Below are 19,044 nucleotides of genomic sequence, written 5' to 3' on the forward strand. Positions count from 1 at the left end.
TTACCATGTAGCTCAGCATTAAGAAACTTCATGTTCTTTCTGTCAGCATCTCTCCATCTATCCTGCTTCAGAAACATTCACTTGCCCAACACAATGTAACATGACTGCAAAGAGCTTTACAAATTCTGGAGTAACATCAACTCCTGTCCCACATCGTGTGAAGCTGATGAACAACCCATCACCTTTTTTGTACCTCGCTATGTTTACTAATGCACCCACAACTCTTTCTAAAAGAAACTCAATTCTTACTTTCACGGTTGTGTTAAGATGACACCAAAACCTGCTCTGTTGGCAGTTTGCGGGAGGAAGAGGACGTCCTGCTGACACATCCAGGGCTTGATCTGACAGCAAACAAAGACTGGAAAAAAAAATCCAACCAACAAAACAAACCCACCACCAAAAAGACCACCTCTGGTTTGAATGGGTTCAGCTGGGAGGAGAAAATTCTCCTGCTCTGAAGCACAGAAACCTTCATGTATTCAGTGGAGACTTGCGGGGAGGCACCATAAACTGATAGGGGTAGAAAGATGGCAAAGGTATTTAGAAAAATTGAAAAGGTTTTTATGCTTTACACCATCAGAAGACTTTGCCTTTGCCTTGCATCTCCTTCTTTTCCCACAGCCTCTGAACTCTAAGTCAGGTCTAACCTTTTCAAATGTAAGCAGCACTGGTTCATGCTGTCTCAAACCAGACATTTTGAAACATAAGGCTGACTGCTGCCCTCCATTACCTTCCCCTAGTCCACCTGCCAGTAGTCCCAGACACAGCAGAGAGAGGGGTTTGTCTCCTTTTGTCACCATATGCATGTTTTTAGGGCACACAGTGACAATCAGGACAAAAATACCACTGGGATTTCATTGTATTGTGTCGATGAAATGTAATTTGGCAGCACACAGAGAATGCAGCAGAAAAACAGCAGGGAAGATGGTGATGGGAAGCCACACACTCAGGCTGCAGGAGCCAGGAGTCAGTTTATGTACGGTCCTGGAAGCCAAATGTAAGTGGGACACGTACACGTGTACCTGCATGCACATGCACACAGATGGACAGGCAGACTTACGGAAATAAGTCAGGAGGTGTAGGAAGCATTTGAACACAGCCAGAAATGCAGAGATCAGTAGTTTACCTCCCAGCCCCCTCAGAAAGAAGTGACACTTGGACAGGACCTGCCGTAATTCTACATACCCGCTCTTTTTCTACCCTGAACTGGGGGCTCCTGGCAGAAATGTGGTGCTGGCAGAGCACATGCAGACATCAAAAAGGCTAAGAAGAGCTCAAAGCCAGTTCTCCTGTGAGAAAATGTGGCTGGAATTCTTGATTACCACATGGGCTGCAATTGTTTCTTGTCTTCAAGGAAAAGGAAACACCTCTGGGGAGCCAAAAGCAAGGGAAAGGGAGAAAAGAAGCCTGGGAATCACTGCAGGGAGGTCTACAGGTAAGGCATCCAAAGGGAAGATCACATGGTGAGGCTAGGGAGGTGAACATCAGAATGGGTGAAATTTGGATCAGTAACGAACAGACTGATGGGTTCTGCATTGTCATGAGGCAATGCAATTTTAATTGCCTGCACTGAGTCTGGGAGACAGCTGTGCAAGACACATTTCCATATTATTTTTACCTTGGGTCACCATGTTTTCCCCAAAACACATGTTGAGGCTGCACATATGGATGCCATACCCTGTCTCCCCAGTGCAGAAAATAAAAGTGCTCATTCCTTCCTTAAAGGAAACAAACAAAAAAAAGGAAATAATATTTCATTTTCACACTAGCAGCAAGCAGCAGGCGAGAATCAAGAGGTGCTAAGAGATGCAAGCAGGTCCTTTCCAACAGATACCTTCTTCTTTGCCAGCAATAAGTCCTGGTAAGCATTCGAACGGAGGAAGCGCGCATAGCTGTCACTCTTCATCAGCTTGTAAATGTGCTCCTGAGGGACGGGAGGAAATGAGAGAGAGAATTGTTATCAAACCTCATTTAGACATCACAGGGATTTAAAACATAGTGAATTAGAAGGAAGAGAGAGACTTATCAAAGTTCTAATTAAGTCTGCTATTATTGATTATCTGTGTTGTGGTAGCGCACAGGAGGTCCATCCTGGGGCACGACCCTGCTGTGCCTGGGGCTGCATGAACACAAAACAAAGAGATGGCCCTCACCCCAAAGGCTGGCACACATTCAGTAATCAGAGTTATTCTGCAAAGACTGCAACTCTCTGAAGTCGCCAGATTATAAGCAGGTGTCCGGCCAGAAACTACTCGGATGTCTCAAGAAGGAAGAAATAAACACCAGAAATTGTCTCACAGATTAGGTTCCATTTCACCACTCATAGATACTTGAACTATCACCCAGCACGCCCCTCCTGTTCACAGAGGGAACTGATACTTGAGCACGTTTCATCTCCACTAAAGACACATACTTAAATCTTGACAAGCTGTTAATGTCCTGAAAAAGCCTGTATCTCTGGTGACTATGCAGGGAAGTTACAGGACTAGCTCAGATATGGATGGCTACATCATATGTATAAAGTTATGTATGTCAGACGAGTCCTTCCCATAGGGTCTTTTTTCTCCTAGCAAGTCAAACTACTGTTACCAGCTTGCTCTGAGAGCAGTTACTATGTGCATCTTCAAACTTACAAAGCAGTGTTTCATTGCAGCAGAACTTCATGCCCACTCTTTTTCAGCTTCCTTGCTTAGTTTTAGTTTCCTGCTGAGAATCCCTCAATACAGTCAGCTCTTCTTTGCCTAATTATCCCTGGATTTGTATTATATACTATCCCAAACACCAAGAAAATAATATCAAAATACTTTGACCAAATAAAGACTGAGAACACACTAAAGGAATTCAAGAGAAAAAAAAAAGGTACCCTGGACATTTCCCTTAGACTTTGCCCAAGGAAGTACTTTTATCGATTTAATGCTCAATTTTATCTATACTGATTTATACAACGTGAAATATTCTCTCTTGCCCTAAAGCCATTGTACATGAAACTTTAGAAGAGCCAAACCAGACTAAAGTCGCATAGCTTATTTCACAAGCCAAGCAGAATTCCCCTATCTTCACTATCAGGGGTAATTAGTGATGACCTGTCTATACACAGAAGAATTGCTTAATTCAGCTTTCTTGCACTATCTGGTGCAGTTCTAAGAGAGGGATAACTGCCACTGTTTTCCTATGACACAGCACAAATGTATCCTTTGAGCTACAACCTGGTGTGGAACAATTTGTATTGCTTAACTTCCACACTTGCTTTCAGACCTGACAAATCCTCATTTGTGTAGCATTATCTATCTGACGGATAGCAGAAGATTTTGCAACAGAAATGCTCGTATAAAGCCATTTAGCAACTGTCACCTTTCTTTGCTGCAGAAAAACACGAGGGAGGGCACAGCTGCATACTTCTCACCTACAGCACTGCCATGAGATTTTGCATACAGCTGTGGGACATTTGTTTTATTTATTCAGGACAGAATGAGCCAAATACGCTGTGCAGCAAGAAGAGGGAAAATAATGCATGTCATGGATATGGTCATCAAAAGGTTCCTGTTTCTCTGGCGTGAACAAAGATTTACATCATCAACGCTCTCTCAAGTACTTCAGCTAGCAGAAACAGATCGCAGCCAGTTAATCTGTACTGTTACCTCTTAAGGTCTCCCAGGGAGACTCCACACCTTCCTAATGAGTTCTTCATAATTACCCGGGGAAAAAAACAAACAAACAAACAAACCCTCCTGACTGTATACCTAAAGGTCTTTCTCCTTCCTTCTCCAGGACGAGAAAACTGATGAATAAGTAGGGCAGCCACCTGGTAGCCCATGGATAGCAAAGGGCCCAAGGGGTCTCCAGAGCCTCCCTCCTCTTAGTGGTCCTCCCTCACAGCACCAGTACATGCAGGGTGCTGGTGGGAGGGGGTGCTGGGGTGGGCGGGCAGGGGCTGTGGGGCTCAGGTAAGGCACTGCATGACAGGGGTACTCTGGTTAACATTTTGATAGACACACGATTAATTTTTTCACCACCTTTCGACTACAAATGGTTTCTTTACCTGCGTCTGGATAACTGGGTCTGCTCTGAGAGGAAATAATAATATTTTTGGAACACAGCATTCAGTTTTCATTGCCACACAGATCACATGAGCTGTTTGCAGGCAAAGGAGAACACAGCAGGGCCTGGCTGGCCACACAACCCGCTGGCACACCAGCAACAACTATCATTCTTGCTCACGTCAAGACGTCTTCATGTCTTTGACCTTAAAACAGTATAAACTCAATATCTGGCTGTGGGAAGGGGGAAAAATTACTTCGATCCTGAGATGAAATAAACCACCAGCCGACTTCCTAACCAAAGCCCTTCCCTGAAAAATAGGACTGTTGCACACCCACAGCCCAACTGCCACCGCAGTGAGCTAATTGGTATGAAGCATTTTCTCTGTTTTTCATATCTGGAATCACAGAACAGAACACAGCTACCTTTCAGCTGTTCACCAAAGATATATTCAAACAGGGAATAACTATTCCTAGGCTTTGAATGCTAATGAAGAAAGAGGCTGGGCATGGGGAAAGGCAGGACATGCATAGCTTCAGAAACAACCTTTACTGCTTAATTGCAAGAATTCCAAAGACTTGCTTTGAATAAGCTCTGGATTGGAGGCACAAATGATACACTGATCATTTACTTTACAGCACTGCACTTCTGAAGTAGCTGCTGGAAGTCTGAACCAGTTGCTCAGGTCAGCAAAGACTGCCTTCCAATTTGCAACAGTACAGGACAGCTTACATCGCTGCAGCCAAAATGCCTGCTGAGACTGCAGCAGGAAGGTCCCTGCTCCAATTGTGGCTGCAGTCCGTGTTCAGCTCAGTCACACAACAAACCCAGCTGCAGGATGGGAAACACTAGTGGCTGGAACATTTGGATCTTTTGCCTTTTCTGTTCTTTGCCACCAGGCTATTTTCTGTTATACTTTCTGAAATCTGCAACTTGCTACTGAGAATTTACAGACAGCATTTGGCAGCTCATCATTTCTTAAATACATTGAAAGCTACTGGAGGTCCAGCAACCACACATATTCTTCTGAGGAGGCCTGAGCAAGGGGCCTCTCAACAGAGGTGTCTGCATGGATTTAGCTGCTCTGTGCAACTTGTGAGAATTGGCTTGTCACAGATTTTTAACTCACATTGGCTCATTGTAACCCACTGGTCTCTCACTTCTTATTTTATTGAGCAGCTGCTTTTGTTCCTCCTCTTTATCATATCTTGGAGAGGGAACATAACCTCTCCAAAGACTGAAATCTCCAACTGCAGCCAGCATCTCTAGTGATGCACTTTATACACATGCTCACTCTCTGACACACCTGACACTGCTGGCAAGAAACTTGAGCCTTCCTGTCCTTTTGCTGAGAGAACTCTGCATTTTGTAAAGTTGTTTATTATAAGGTAACAAGCTCATTATTACTGGTTCCCCGAATACACAAAGCATTTTGGCGCTTTGTGTAATTTTTAACAATGCAGCTGCAGCTCTGGACATTACCATCTCCTGCGCTGTGAGCAGGCTGGCCAGAATTATCACTGTGACATTTCTTTGCAAGTGCCCTGGGAAGTTCTTGTGACACATCTGCACAACAGCAGGAGCAACATTTCATCTCCCAACATCTCCCAGCCACTGCTGGGTACCACTCCCCAGGTAGGGTGTGGACTCCCAGCTCCCTCCTCTAGACTTAGGACAGCAATCCCTTAGGGGAACATATTGCAAAAACAAAAATTCCAAACAATCTTCTAACAAAAGTTGCCAAACTGATCTATCAAACCATTAAACAGGGTAGCACCCTGTTTTTAAAAACAGACAAAAAGCAGAAAAAAATGGTCTTTCAAGATTTGGCTAGGAGTTGACAGGCATCACACATCCCATGGGTCTCCCCTGCAGCCTTGCCAGCTCTTTCTGAGCACCAAGCCACTGTTCCAGGCCACTGCAGTGGCAGTTGCAAGTGGAGACAGGGATGGACTTTACATGTGCAAGCAAGCCCTGGCGACCTGACTTTCTGAGCTGACCAGTCAGTCAGTCCCTCACACAGCATGCCATTGATGACTGCTCCCCTGCCAGGATGGATGCGCAATTGGAAATGTCAGCCTAACATGGAGGGTGACACAACAACCTGCTTTTGTAATTATGGTGGATTTTGTCTCCAGGAATCAAACAATTCCCTTACAAGACTCCTGCAAGCAGAGCAGGTTTGCTTTCAAAAAAAACCAGAACTGTTCTTCCCCAGATCCTAAACCAAGTCAACAGAGACAATGGAGTCTGCATGCATCTCTTCTTGAGAAAAAAGGTAGAGTGGCTTTCATGGTTTGGGCACCTGAATCACATCTCCTCCATGGTGGGAAGAATTACATAGTGGGACTGAGGGCTACCCAGCTCCACTTGAACATCTTCTCTGTACCTGGGCTGGTGTCATGAGAGTTACACTTCAGATGGTATAACCATTCCACTTACCATCATCGTTGCATGATATAAAGGAGAAAAACCAGTACATTTTAAATGGGGAAACATTGTCACTTCTGTGAATTAGAAGACAAAGGAGCCAGTCAGGTAAATCACAAAGAAAATATTTTCTACAGTTACATGAAACCAAGAGGAAAACCCATCCCAGCTATAGCTGACAGCTTAAGTGCAGGAAAATAAACCCTGATAAGATTCGGCATCTCTTGGCTGTTTTCCTTCCACAAGCTCTATCTTTGGAAAGAGATGAAGGACAAACTCTGTAAATTTTCTTGACAAGAGAGGAAAGGGGGAGGGGAAAAAAAAAAAAGAAAGATTGCAATCCAGATGGGAACGTGGGAGGTGGCTGTGATACCAGAAACTGTCTCAAAGCTGCACCTGCTTCAAATCAATGCACTGCAATGTGATCTCAGGACTCTCTCTCCCTTCGCAGTCAAATGCAGTGACCCTGAGGAGGGCATGGATGGCAGCCAAGCAGGACCTTGGGAACACCCGAGAAGTATGTGGGAATAAACCTGAATGACAAAAAAATAATAATAAAGTCTGACTTGGACAAAGCACCTGATAGACCTCAGGAACTGTGTTTTCCGTTAACCTTTCTTTTTAGCAGAAAATCTTGGTTCTTCCCCTCTGAATCGTGTATATGAGACGAGGACTGTTGGTGGTTAAACATCCATTTCTAATCCCATCTGTATCTTACCCACTGTGACATTTTGTGACAGGCTTGAGACTTTTGGAGGGTTGAGAAGGCCAAGCACAATGTTCTCATTACCTTTGAACACCAGTCAGATTCCAGAAAGCCCTTACATTTGAAGTTGCTGATAGAAAGTTTTCCCTGTTTGTGCCTAAACACAGCTGTGAACTTTAGATGACAAGTGAGAATACGGGGAAATTGCAAATTTTTTTTTTTTGTTTCAAGCACAGGTTTCCCGTTTAGCAGATTTTTAGTCCTTTCCAGGGAGCTTATACTAAGGCCAGAAGCTGTTGAGATTCATGTGAGACCCAAGGGCCCACTTTGGTCTTTTAAAGTAAACTGGTCAGAATCTCCTTGCTGTAGCTATCCCACTAACATATTTTGGATTGTTTTAGGGCATCCCTTCATCCCATCACCAAGACCTGGCATTAAAGCAGTGAGAATTGATTTGGAGAACACTTTGCATTGCAAGCATGTGAACACCTGCAGCCACACCGCTGGCCAACTACAAGGGAGATTTGCAGAATGTCAGACAAATCCAGTAGAAGAAAAGCCCATAAGCAATGTAAAGCAGTAGATTAAATAACTAAATATAAACCAGCAAACCACAATGAATGTTAATGTTTGTTCTACCTGTGTGCTGGGCACTGGGGAGGAATTTACTGCAGATTCGTACATGAGAGGGCAGAGCCTCAGTGAATGCCTTGTGGCCTCCGCTGGAAGGATGATAAGGGATGTCAGCTGAGGACCTGCCAGGGGGTTGGCTTTTTGAAAAGCTGTCTCCATAGCACAAAGAGGATGTGGGAAGGAGAAAGCACAGAGATGCTTTTCTGACCACACGGTGTGCAGCTGCTGCACTTTCCAATTAGAACAGGCAGCAGCCTAATGCCTTTGCGTTGGCACCTCTGCTCTGAACGGACATCGGTGGCCAAGGAGGTGAGGTTAACCCCAGCACACACACACTGCAGCTGCAAAAACTGCAATCCAGGGGCTGTTGGAGATGTACCCTACTCCCACTGTCTCACCATTCCCAGTCTATCCTCAGCAATCCTGCCTGACTAGCAGCACCCCCTACCATACTACCACCAGGATCTTCCACAAAGCCAAAGAAAGGAAAGGAGACCTCCTCCTCTCCAGCAGTTACCTGTGCCACTAATGAATGCAACCGTTTTCAGGAGTAATTACGATCACTTGACACTCAGTCTAACTTACAGCACTGAAATGCGCTTTAGAGAAAGCAGGAAAAAATGCCACATCGGCTCTGGAAGCTGAAGAAGTTGGTAGCAGACACAGCTGAGCTGAGGCAAGCAGTGAAGAAGCTGCAGAAGAAAAGACCTTTGCACTTGCCCTGACTGAACATTATGGGAAAACACCAGCTGGGGGAGGAGGCAGGGAAACACAGGGGGTTTTATTCCAATTCCCCTTAATGTGTCCAAATCCCCACTAAGAATGTCCCTGGATCTGCTTATTCTGGTCTCTGCTTTTAGGATCTTACTCTTCTCAAAAGAGCTGTGCTGCCCATTTTGAGCTGTCTGCACGCATCAGTCAAGGAGAGCCTCCCTCACAAAGCCCCATCGGTACCTGGCAGTATTGCTGTCTAGCAGGCCGAGGGGAAAATGGGCACTCTGGCTGCTGCAGGAGGGCTGAGCTTTCCTTGATTTACAGTTTAGAAAAGAAATGTTTCAAGTTGGTAAACGGCACATAAGGGTCTTGGCCCAAGTGTGAATTGCTCTGGAAAATCTGAGCAATATCTCTTTGGCCACTCTTAAGTTACTTAAGTGACACAACAATTTACACCCAGAGTTTTAGCTGATGCATTTTCTTCACACTCAACCAAGCTGGGTTTGTTACTATGGAAAACAAAAAAAAGATGAATAATTATACTGTAAGACAGACTAACCTCACTGCTAAACTAAAAAAGCATAAAACCTCTTTTCAGGCCACAAATGAAATTACACCGGGCTGAAGGCACAGAAACATAAGAAGGAGCTTTAGCAGGAGGGATAACTGTAAGCAATGAGAGCTCATTTTGAGTAATACACAGAAATCCTTTGTTTAGCCCTGTAGATACAGAGTTGGAAACACAATGTAAATCTTTTGTGGGAAAGTGCATTGATAAGAGTAACACATAAATTTAGCTTTGGTTCCTCTGTAAATTGATGAGACAACTGGTTTGCTTCATACCTCTGAACACACAAATGGGAAGGCAGAGCTGCTGGGGGGTCCGTAGCAAACACACTGCGCAGGACGACGGAGGCAAAGGGTTGTTGAGTGCTGTGCAGTGAAGGGGTCAGCCTGGTACTGCAGGAGGATTTAGTCCTAAATATAGCAAGGGCTATCCTGGGAGACAAGAGTGGGCTGCCGGGAGTCTAACGCCATATGAGCAGCTTTAGGTTTTGAGAACAATGATCATGCCTAAGAGGCTGATTCTCTCAATATGGGCCAAATCCTGGCTACTGGCAAAACGCCCAAGTGAACAGGTTTTGCTGGAGAGGAGGGGACAACCCAGTGTAGCACTTGGAAGACTCGCATCTCTTTTCCAAACAATACAGTATCTCAGAGTTGCAGCAACGAAGATGGGGTTTTGCACTCCTATACATGCTGTGGTACAGCCATGAGAACTTTTTGGCCAACACCCTGATACTTGCAGAGCTGCCTCTTTCTGTTTTCTCTGATAAAAATCCTGCCAAAAAGCTGAGTTGTGCCATGGAGAGGAGCATGCAGAGTCCCTCACACGCAGAAGTAAAATTCGGTTGCACTGGGGCTGCCTGTGTCCCATAGGAGATGGTGACAGAGCAGGATGCAGCCTTACAGAGACCAGTAGCATACAACTTCTGAGTAAAGGAGGCTACGCTGAGATAGGGACCACCAGGCTTGCTTGGATGCCTACCTACAGAAACATCCTTCCACGTCTCATCAACATTTTAGCTCTAAGATATCTACTGCTGTATCACCTTGGACTGTCTTTAAGTGACTGACCTCAAGCTTTTGGAGTCCATGCTACAAATGCATATCAAAATCTTGCATCTGTTTGCCGATGAACCCCATCCAGACCACACATGACATTCATACCTGCCCTGGTCTGAGAAAGGGAGAAGTGAAATGCATTGTTTATAAATCTCCACAGGGATATATATATATTTTTCTTTTAATTAGAAGGGTGAACACTTCAAGAGATAACACACCCTTAAAAAAATTAGCCTGTAATGTTCCTGCAGCATGTGGTTTTGGCAGAGGTGGAACTGAGTCATCCACAGGAACATTCACTCATTATCCACAAGCAGTGGAGTCCTGGCTTTCTGGGTAGAAAGGGATGCAAGTGCAAGCGCTTTCACTCCCTGTTTGGGAGAAACAGAACAGCATCAGCTCCTTCCTGACTTTCACACAACGAGAAAATGCTCTTGCTCTGGATTTGACATACAGTTGTTCCTTCCACTGAGGAAGCACAGAGCACACTATTGAGACTAGAGTCCCAGAGTCTGAGTGCTGAACTCAATTTTTAAGCAAACTAGACACTTTCCCATGTAACCAATTCAAAGGTATTTTTTGGAGTTAGGAAATGTCTGGCACATGAGGCACTGTTATTGCTCGTGCACATAGTTCCAGCCAGCTTGGCAGGATCAACACACTGAATCACAGGCAGACTATTGTCCTGTGGGAATACGCCGACTGTTCTTGTCACACCATTCTCGTGATCTTTCATTTGGAGAGATCTGCTGTCTTCTGTCACTGCATGTATGCGGAGAGAGTTCAGTTTGTGACTTTTCCTAGCCCTTTTCCTGCCTGTGTGTATCAGAGGCAGGTTAGCTTAGACAGTCGTTTAATTCCTGACACCTTCAGAGGCAGAAAGGCAACAGCAAGACAAAGGCTGCATGTTAGGTGGTTTTCATATGACATGACCACTAGACCACAAATTAAAATGGAGGGTAAAGGATAAAATCAGTAGTTTCTGATGTGTGGTGCAGATGTACATTTAAAAAAAAAATCTCGGGAAAGTAATAACAGTGACTATCTGACCCTATGTAGACCTCTGCCTCAAGCCTTTTGTTTCCTGCTCTGTGCAGCATCAGGCACACCAGCACAAGGCTCCACCATTATTTTCCTATTTTTGCTCCAGACACCTAATGGCTCTTCTGGGTGCATTTGTGGAGCTCTCGGTTTTAGACTGTTTGGTTTTAGGTCATTTTGTGAAAATGAAGGAGCTTGCATTTTTGCTTGTGTATGTATCAAACACACAGTACCGGTGAGGCTTCATGTGAAGGCTGTTTCTACAGTCAGCGTAACCCACATACTGGGAAGACAACTGGAGTGCAGCATAAGGAAGGATTTTCTCCTTCAGTCCCACAGAATCAGAGCCAAAGGAGGAGAATAAAGGTCAAGTCCTTGCACAGTCCCTAACCTCCACAGGAACGACCAGGCTGTCAAAAGCCTCCAGGAGTCCTGGGCACCATTCATGTATGTGTAGGGATGCTCAACCTTATTGCTTTCAATTTCTTGTATCGCAAGCATCAGGTCCCTGAGCAGCTCTGGCTCAGGTGGACTTGAACCCCACTTCAAGGCAGAGCACCTGGGCCTGCCCATGCACTGCCCGCCAGAGCTGCTCTGCTGCTACCTCGATTCTCCATCCCTAGTCACCATCCTTTACATGCAGGCATGTAACTGGGGTGCCTAGGTGAAACACTAAGAAAATAGGCATAATGTTTCTTCAAGTTCTTACATGAAAGGTGATAGAGATGCACGATGACTTATTATTTTCACGTTTTCCTTGCATGCTGTGATTTTGCTCAAGACCTACAAAATGAGTTCTGTATGACCACTGAATAGACACCAGGCATACATTGCTCTATATGCTTGTTTTCACATCCTGTGTATGCTTGAAAAGACAAAGGCAGTGGAAGAAAGGTCACCCCTTATTTTCCTTTCTTGGTAGAAAATGACATTCCACTACCAAGAGATCCTTGCTCACACTTGGAGTTTGTTTTTGAATTCAACGGGATTCTGTCAAGTTCTGTCAATGCTCCCAGCTTCCTGATGAGACCAGAATGCAAACTGAGGACTGATCACTGATGAATCCTGCAAGAGCTCATATCTCTATCACAGTCCAGAACAAAAACTCAGGGCAGTTGAGAGCATGAATTGTGCCCAAATCTGGGCCAGGTACATTTCTGGTTTGAGGAGCCTGGAGTTTAGCATTATGGTCTAAATCTGCTCTGGAATTAGCCAAGGATCTGCACAGCACAGTTAAAATCCCTATCTGAGCCAGGATTAGAAACGAATTTCCCTGAATCATCTTCACAGAAACAATAGCTGATTAGTTCAGGTAAAGGAATGTCAATCTCAAATAGTTTTATTTATAAAAGAAGAAAAATAAACAAAGTAAACAGGAATGTAATTCCAAAGACAACTATGTGTCTTACCTTAGTTTACTATACCTGGCTCTGAAGCCTACCAGTAAATGCCTTTACAAGCAAACATTACTATCACATTCTTGTGATACCAGTTCCCAATGTCAAGGGACTGAGGCAGGGATTAAAGACTTGCTGAAGGCACAAAGACATTTCAGGGGAGGCAAGGAGATGTTTGAAGGTGGGAAGAAAAAATATTTGAAAACTAATAATGCGTTGTACAGATAAGTCATAATTGTCACACTCACAGCTCTGGGTTCCCATGTTAAAGATGAATTACTTTGGTTGTCAGTAGCTTCACTAGCCAAAAGAGGCCATTTAGATGGACCCAAACCTATTTGCTTTCCAGAGCCGGCTGTGCCTGTTTCATATTGCAGGGTCCCACATCGGTTGTCCAATGATGCTGATAACTCCTGTGGGAGCTTACATCCTGCTAAGTAGGTTCACTGTTTAATTGAACTGACCTTTCCCAGCAGTGCCCCTTGTATTAAAAGCTGCTTTACTCCCCAGTGAAAATGGTTTGATAATCATAATATTTTGCTCAGTGGACAGTTGTTTAAGAGCAGAAAATAATCAGCTAAATTGGCAAGCTCGCCTCTGGAGGGGCCCAGCATTAAAATGACAAAAGGTGCTGCAGATCAAGATAGCTGGCAAAGCTGACGGTCAGGACAGAGCCAGGAGCAGGGGCTGTGCTGTTCGGGGATGGCGGATGCCAGCACACTGGACGGGGAGGTTGGTGCAGGCTCAGCCGGCACAGCGTGCTCTGCTCAGGGTAGGGGTGAGCTGGCACAGCCCGAACAGGGCAGGGGAGGGTGAGGGCACAGGCGGGAGTTACAGCAAGAGAAGGCGGCTCTGTGCAAGTGGAGCATCATGGGACTGCAAAGCACAGCAGCAGCAAGGGACTCACAACAGGGGAAATACCTCAAGCTGAGATAGGGAGGTGGCAAAACACTTCTGTAATACTGGAACCCATCTTAGAGAGAGCTCTGTTCGAAACACTAAATGCCGACCAATTTCAGGTTTGGATTAGGAGTCCTTTGAGGATGTTCGGAGCTGAGATTTTCAGTGTCCCTTTTCTTAAACAGAGGAACATTTGCCTTTGGATCATGAGTGGCCTTGGGATGAAAAGGTCTTAAGTGAGAGGCATGTTTGTCAGAAACCCCTTTTCCTCCCTGTTTTCTTCTAGGCCAGTTGTCTTACGAGTGGTTGTGCAGCATCTGGGAGAGCTCTTTGGGGCCGGGAGCCAAGGCTGTGCAAAGCAGCACTTCCATGGAGACTGTTAAAGCACCTGATAACAGATGATGCTTTGCTTTGAACTTACAGTCACAAGGCACTCACTAGCCTGAAGCACACTGTATGCTGCTATGCCTTCTCCTTCCCAAGTACCACAATGTGTTCATTCCCAACACTTTTTATACAGAATTGGCATTTTGCAGGTCTCCCAGGTCAGCTGAAGTACTGGAGTGTCACATCATCTTCTCCTATTTTTCCACTGCAGGAGCAGCAATTTAATTTTATCAGTTCGGCCAACCCTTTTCTTTCCTTTTAGTCTTAGTGTCTCAGAGCCGCGGGCATTCAAAGAATGTGCTGTTCAGTAAACTAAATTTTTTCTTGTTTTTTATTCACAAGGACATTTCAGTTGTTTTCCTCTTTGTGCTAAAGCTACCCAGGACAGGACAACACTTGTATTTTCCCTCCCACAGTGGGCTGTTTTGACTGATTGTGTTGAGTTGAGTCCCTTAGGAATGTGGGATGTGTGAGAACTCTCACAGGCTCCTGGTGCCAGTGTACTGAGATAAGGCAGCCAGGCTATAACCTGCCACAGATACATGGACAACAGAGCCCCCGAGGAGGCAAGGCTGACCTGGGGGAGACACCAGGACAGTACCTGGGAGATTCAGAGCACATTGTGGGGGACCTACATGCGTTCCTGTGAAGTGATATGCAAATAAAATGTCCCCTCTCCAGGATGAGTCAGTGAAAGCCAACACTGCACCAGGCACACCAGGGCACTATGCCCATCAGTACTGTTCTGTTTCCCCCTGCTTCTGTTAGACAGCCTTCTTAGCTATCTGTTCAAGCAGTCAGAAACGGTTTGCTTGGGCTTTGGAGAGCTACTAGAATTCCACTGCACAGGAAGGTAGCTCGGTGCACCTTCCACATTGTTCTGTCCTCCCCTGGCACAGACCTAGTCTCCAAGAGGATCACAGCTGGGCCTCAAGGTCTACCTTCACCTCCCGTTTCTATGAACCAAAAGAGATGAGTTGAGGACATCCTTCAGCGTAAAAATCCCCTGAATAAAATTAACCTGAGGAGCTAAAATTGCAGTCTTACTCCAAGAGCTTCAGCTTGATTTCATCAACACCCCTTTGAATGACAATTACATTGTGAAATGATCAGTTCAAGCCGAAATCCTGTGTCTTCTTCTGATTAAACACTCATTGTCTAAACATCCATCTTTTTCTCAGTACTTCTATTTATCAATTTAATCAATTCCCTCATTATTCACCTATCTGCTTTAGCCTGCATTTGCCATCATCATCTTTTTCAGGTAATGCAAATTTGCAGAAGATCTTGTTCACTATAACTGCAAAGCAAAAAATATGACTTAGTCAGGATGTCTTCATATTCCTGTGTTTCTCAGCTTTAAAAAGAACATTTAAGTTGCCTGATATTCACAAGGGATTACCTTGAAACTTTGCGTACATTCTGTCTATGCTGGCCCCAAGGAGCAAGACTGCATTCAAGAAAATACAGTTTTTGATGCTGGTTTGAAAAATTCATTGCCTAACCTTGTATAAGTGGTCCACAACATCTCCCCTGAGACCGAAATATTTTGTTAGTAGAGTATTTTGAAGAACTGCCTTTGAATGCCAATATAAAGAACAAGTTGGTTTTATTACATGCTTTTGATAAAATTGATTACGAGGATAATATATTTTAATTGTGTCCCTGGTAATATTTGCCAAATGATCCATTTTTTTCTTTTTCTTTTTTAGCCTTTATAAAATGACTTTCTTTTTTTTTTTTTTCCAGAAGGTTATGCAGCTTTATCCTTCCTTGTAGCAGTTTTTCTCAAATTATCTGTTTTCCTGAAGGCATTTTCTGTGTACACTTTATCTGTAAAATTTCCCTGATAAATCTGTGGCCCTTAGGAGGGAAGGATTAAGCCCACTGCATTTGCCTGCTGTCCTATCATTATTCTACGGTATTGTCTGGTGGACAAGTTTCTAGCTGTGTTGGAGGGAGCTGCTGCATTTGAGGTTTGGCAGGGGTGGATATAATTAGCTATAAATAAATAAATTATTTTAAAAGTGTACTAACCAGTATTTTGATATGATATCAGGCATTCTGTAAATATGACAGACTTTGGTGACAGGGAGTACAGAGAGCCAAACTGAACTTTATAGCACTCTTTCATCTTTTCTTTCTCTGAGACATGGCTCCAGCTCACTGCGCCTTGCAGACTTGTAAATTTTAGAACATTTGTTCCCAGAGGAGCATTAGCCTGTTATAACTGACAGATTCAAAGAAAATATCATTTACCCAGCTTGAAGAGATATCCTCAAAGTCACTTCCAACTGTGCCTCTCCTTTTTCTAACAAGTGAGCAGTGACAATGTGATAGTGGAATATCACAGTAAAACTGAGAGTTTTATCAGCAGTAGTTCCACAAAATCAAAAACAAACCTGTGCATCTTCATATGTGTATCTCCCTGGGTCTTTGACATTTTGGCTTGTCTTCTCGTAGCTGTGGGAATCCAGGTTGATAGCACTTTGGGCCCCAGGAGCTAGAAACTCTTGCCAGATTTCCTCCACTCTGGTGGTTACATCCTGTAGAGGTTGTTTCTTGAGATCTTGGACAGCCAGCCAAAACCTGTTGGTTGGGGATAAAAGAGAAAAAGAGAGAAATCTAGATAAGACTTTGTGGATAAGCCTGGGAAGAGTCACAAAGCACAGACGTAGAGCCTAACCCTGAAACTAGCTGAATTCACAGAAGACTCTCCATTTAGCATGATTTCAAGGGAAGGTGTGATACACTTTACACCAAACCCTTACACTGTGGCTAAGATCAGTACAGCGACTTCAAAAAGTTCTTATTCAAACCACCCCTGCATAGCGTGACACCAGGCAGGCAAACGGGAACCCCCAGAGCTGTGCAGCTGGAGGAAGGGCACAGGCTCTGACCCTCACAGCCCTGCTCCAACCTGGTCATCCTGAGGGGATGCAAAATGCAGAACAAAATACTCCTATCATTTCCAGGGTGAAGTTGTAGCAATGGTAATTAGATTATATTTTTTTTCCCCCACTTGTAAACTGACGAGCATTCAGATGGATGCCATGGGAAGAGATTAATCTTGTCATGGCCATAGTCCAGTTTTACAGGGATATGTTCTTGACTGGACCACATTATAATAGAGTAAAATAAGTTCACAAACATTGAGAAGATGACCTCTTTGATGGCTAAGGGCATAATCCACAATTGGATCTGTGAAATCAAAGGAAATGGAATATTTTTGCAAGAGTGACATGCATTGTCCTTTACCCTGAAAAAAAAAGGTATTTTTTTGGTGTTTATGATTTTATTTATTGTTGACAGAAATATGCTCTTTCAGGTTATTAACTCAGAAGATGCATGGCCCCTGGTAGCCTTTTGTTTTGGTCAACTTTTGGTCAGTTCTACCTTCTAGAAAGAAGATATCCCCCAAGGCCTCTGCCCTGGGTACCCAGGTCCTGCAGCCCATCTGAGCGGGTACAGCAGTGCTCTGCAGGGAGTGCCAAGGGCTTCAGGATAAACAGGTATAGAAGGGACATTTGCAGCCACCTGCAATAACCAGCTCTTTCTGACCCCACAGCAGAGGAGCCCATGGCCCCAGGGATGATGACGACCACTCTCGCACACTCGTCTCTGCTCAGCAGACCGTGCAGTGAGGACAGGGTTTGTCTGGGTCACTGCTTGTTCAGGGCACCTGAAAGAGCTACAAAACTTAGAAAATCCTGTGTCCTGACTTTGTCATTATGGGAGACTACTAAATAAACCAGCCGAAATTTAACAGAAAGCCTGATTTCCCACCGCAAATGATTCAGTGGCGCCAGCCTTGTACCACTAAGGCAAATGTTTCCCCATGGTGGAAGGCGGAAAATACAGACTCTCCCAAACTAAAATCCCATTGGTGGGTGGAGGAGCCAGCAGCCTGGTCACTCCTGTGCTGTTTTTGACCGTTGCTTCCTTACTGGCTGCAGGAGGTACCTAATCACCCCAGGAATACTGGGGTTATCATAAACGAATGAGGCCACTAACCCGTTTAGCACGGTGCTCTGCCTGCAATAGAGGGAAATGGTCAATTTGGGAAAAAAAGACATCCACACTGTGTGCAAGGCCAGCCTAAATCCTCCTTGCCTGTTCCCTGCTCCTGCCCAGTCAGGCAGGCGTGTGGGGTGAGGATGATCCTTGCACCCATGACTCCAGCAATCAGGCTGTGTTTGCAGGTACAGGTTTTATATCTTGCTTCCCTGTTGCCACATCAGCCCCACCTTGTGTTCTCCCTTGTTGCTACTGTCCCTCACCCAAATAACATGCTTAATCCACCCATGAAGCCCCTGAGAGATAGCAGGAGGCTTCACCACTGGGATAAGGGCTGGGACCACCATGTAGGCAGGACGCACTGCCCGACCCCACCAGTAAGTGGCAGTGACTGCCCGCCCCTTGCAGCGCTGCTCCGGCATCTGCAGGGCTGCTGCATGCACAGGCACTAATGCTGTAGCCCTGACTCGCACAATCCACATGATCATATTCCTTCATACGTTTTTCCCTGCTCCCTGGCAGGCTGTCAGTAAAACAGACTGGGGTACACTCAGACACTACACCAGTACTTGCAGACTCCCCTACTGGTGGCCCTCACATTGGCATTCTGTTTTCTAGGCCAAACTACAGTATTTGGGGTTGGCAAAGGGGTGTGCATGTTTGGCCCTTTTCCATCCTCAAGATGTTAAGTGTGCCTGATGTTCTGCCTTGTTATTTGAGCCATAAGTGACACTCCCACTTATCACATGCATGCAGAAAGTAAAGGGTGGTACTCACAGTGCAACAATCTGATGCCATATGTGGCTTTCCTTGCTTCAAAATTATTTTATCATTCAATTTCAGATGGGATGGGAACATGAGAATGCAGAAAATGCATAAAGAGAAAAGATGCTAATCATTCCAGAGTAGCTGGGACACTTCAAACAAACACATGGCTAGAGAGAACATTTTCTGCTGGCTTATCTTCTGCCCCTGGAGCCGGGGAGGCGGGCTAGGAAAGCACGCTCCTGAGAGAACCGGGTGCGCAGTGAAGTGACAGCTTGCCTGAACAGGAGCACCATCCATTTTAATAACCATTTGGCTCAATCTGAAAACCAACCAACCAGACCAACCTGACACTAACAAGAACAAGCTCTTTTTTCTGCAAGCAATTGT

The 19,044-nt window shown here is 44.8% G+C and overlaps 1 protein-coding gene across 8 annotated transcripts in view; it reads right to left on the bottom strand.

The window, feature by feature from the left end:
* The window catches only part of RGS6 (regulator of G protein signaling 6), a 288,794-nt gene that overhangs the window by 24,159 nt on the left and 245,591 nt on the right, over positions 1 to 19,044 (bottom strand). For all 8 annotated transcript variants that reach the window (XM_065839141.2, XM_071809267.1, XM_071809268.1 and 5 more), the window contains 2 exons: positions 16,275 to 16,461; positions 1,835 to 1,924 (listed from right to left, as the gene is read on the bottom strand). In XM_065839141.2, the coding sequence (XP_065695213.1) occupies positions 1,835 to 1,924; positions 16,275 to 16,461 (277 nt within the window). The remainder of the gene's footprint in view (positions 1 to 1,834; positions 1,925 to 16,274; positions 16,462 to 19,044) is intronic.

The sequence above is a fragment of the Patagioenas fasciata genome, chromosome 5 (assembly GCF_037038585.1).
Source record: "Patagioenas fasciata isolate bPatFas1 chromosome 5, bPatFas1.hap1, whole genome shotgun sequence".
In the NCBI taxonomy this organism is placed as follows: domain Eukaryota; kingdom Metazoa; phylum Chordata; class Aves; order Columbiformes; family Columbidae; genus Patagioenas; species Patagioenas fasciata.